The sequence below is a fragment of the Anser anser genome (assembly GCF_964211835.1).
Source record: "Anser anser genome assembly, chromosome: 2".
Lineage (NCBI taxonomy): Eukaryota > Metazoa > Chordata > Aves > Anseriformes > Anatidae > Anser > Anser anser.
Genome location: NC_139721.1, coordinates 62,905,283 through 62,906,009, shown reverse-complemented (window position 1 = coordinate 62,906,009; position 727 = coordinate 62,905,283). Strand labels below are relative to the sequence as shown.

At 49.8% G+C, this 727-nt stretch overlaps 1 protein-coding gene across 3 annotated transcripts in view; it reads left to right on the top strand.

Moving 5' to 3' along the window:
- The window catches only part of MBP (myelin basic protein), a 115,362-nt gene that overhangs the window by 95,079 nt on the left and 19,556 nt on the right, over positions 1 to 727 (top strand). For all 3 annotated transcript variants that reach the window (XM_083824842.1, XM_083824844.1, XM_083824843.1), the window contains exon 4: positions 276 to 706. In XM_083824842.1, coding sequence (XP_083680968.1) covers positions 276 to 706 — 431 coding nt within the window. The remainder of the gene's footprint in view (positions 1 to 275; positions 707 to 727) is intronic.

The window sequence follows — 727 nt, the reverse complement described above, 5'->3', positions numbered from 1 at the left end:
ATTAATTTCAGTTGTGCTTCTAACATTTACAAATATTAATTAAAAAAAAAAACACCTAGAACTACTGCAAATTTTGTGTGAGAACATCATCAGAGTTTCAGTTGTGAGATAGCTTAATGTTCTGACAGGCTGTTAGAGAACATAGTTTCACTGCAACTGCACAGCTTACGGGTTTTGTATGAAATGACCATCTCAAGGCCAGGGAGAGAAAGCAGCATTGTTCCCGGGCTGTTTTTCACAGGCCTGTATTCATATCTCATCCTTGTTGTTTGCAGGAGAGGCAGATGTGAACCAGAACAATGGGACCTCCACGAAGAGCCCAGCGGTGACAGACTCCAAAGGCGCAGCAGACCCGAAGAATGCCTGGCCCGAGGCCAACCCAGCTGACACGAGCGGTCGCCCCCACTTGATCCGCCTCTTTTCCCGAGATGCCCCAGGAAGAGAAGACAACACCTTCAAAGATCGGCCCTCCGAGTCAGACGAGCTACAGACCATCCAAGAGGACAGTGCAGCAGCTTCAGAGAATTCGGATTTGATGGCTTCGCAAAAACGCTCCTCGTTCCGGCACGGATCAAAAATGGCCTCTGCAAGCACTACAGACCATGCTCGACATGGATCTCCAAGGCACAGAGACTCGGGTCTACTTGACTCGCTGGGCAGATTCTTTGGAGGTGAAAGACACGTTCCCCGGCGGGGCTCGGGCAAGGTGAGCTCTGAGGAATAGAGA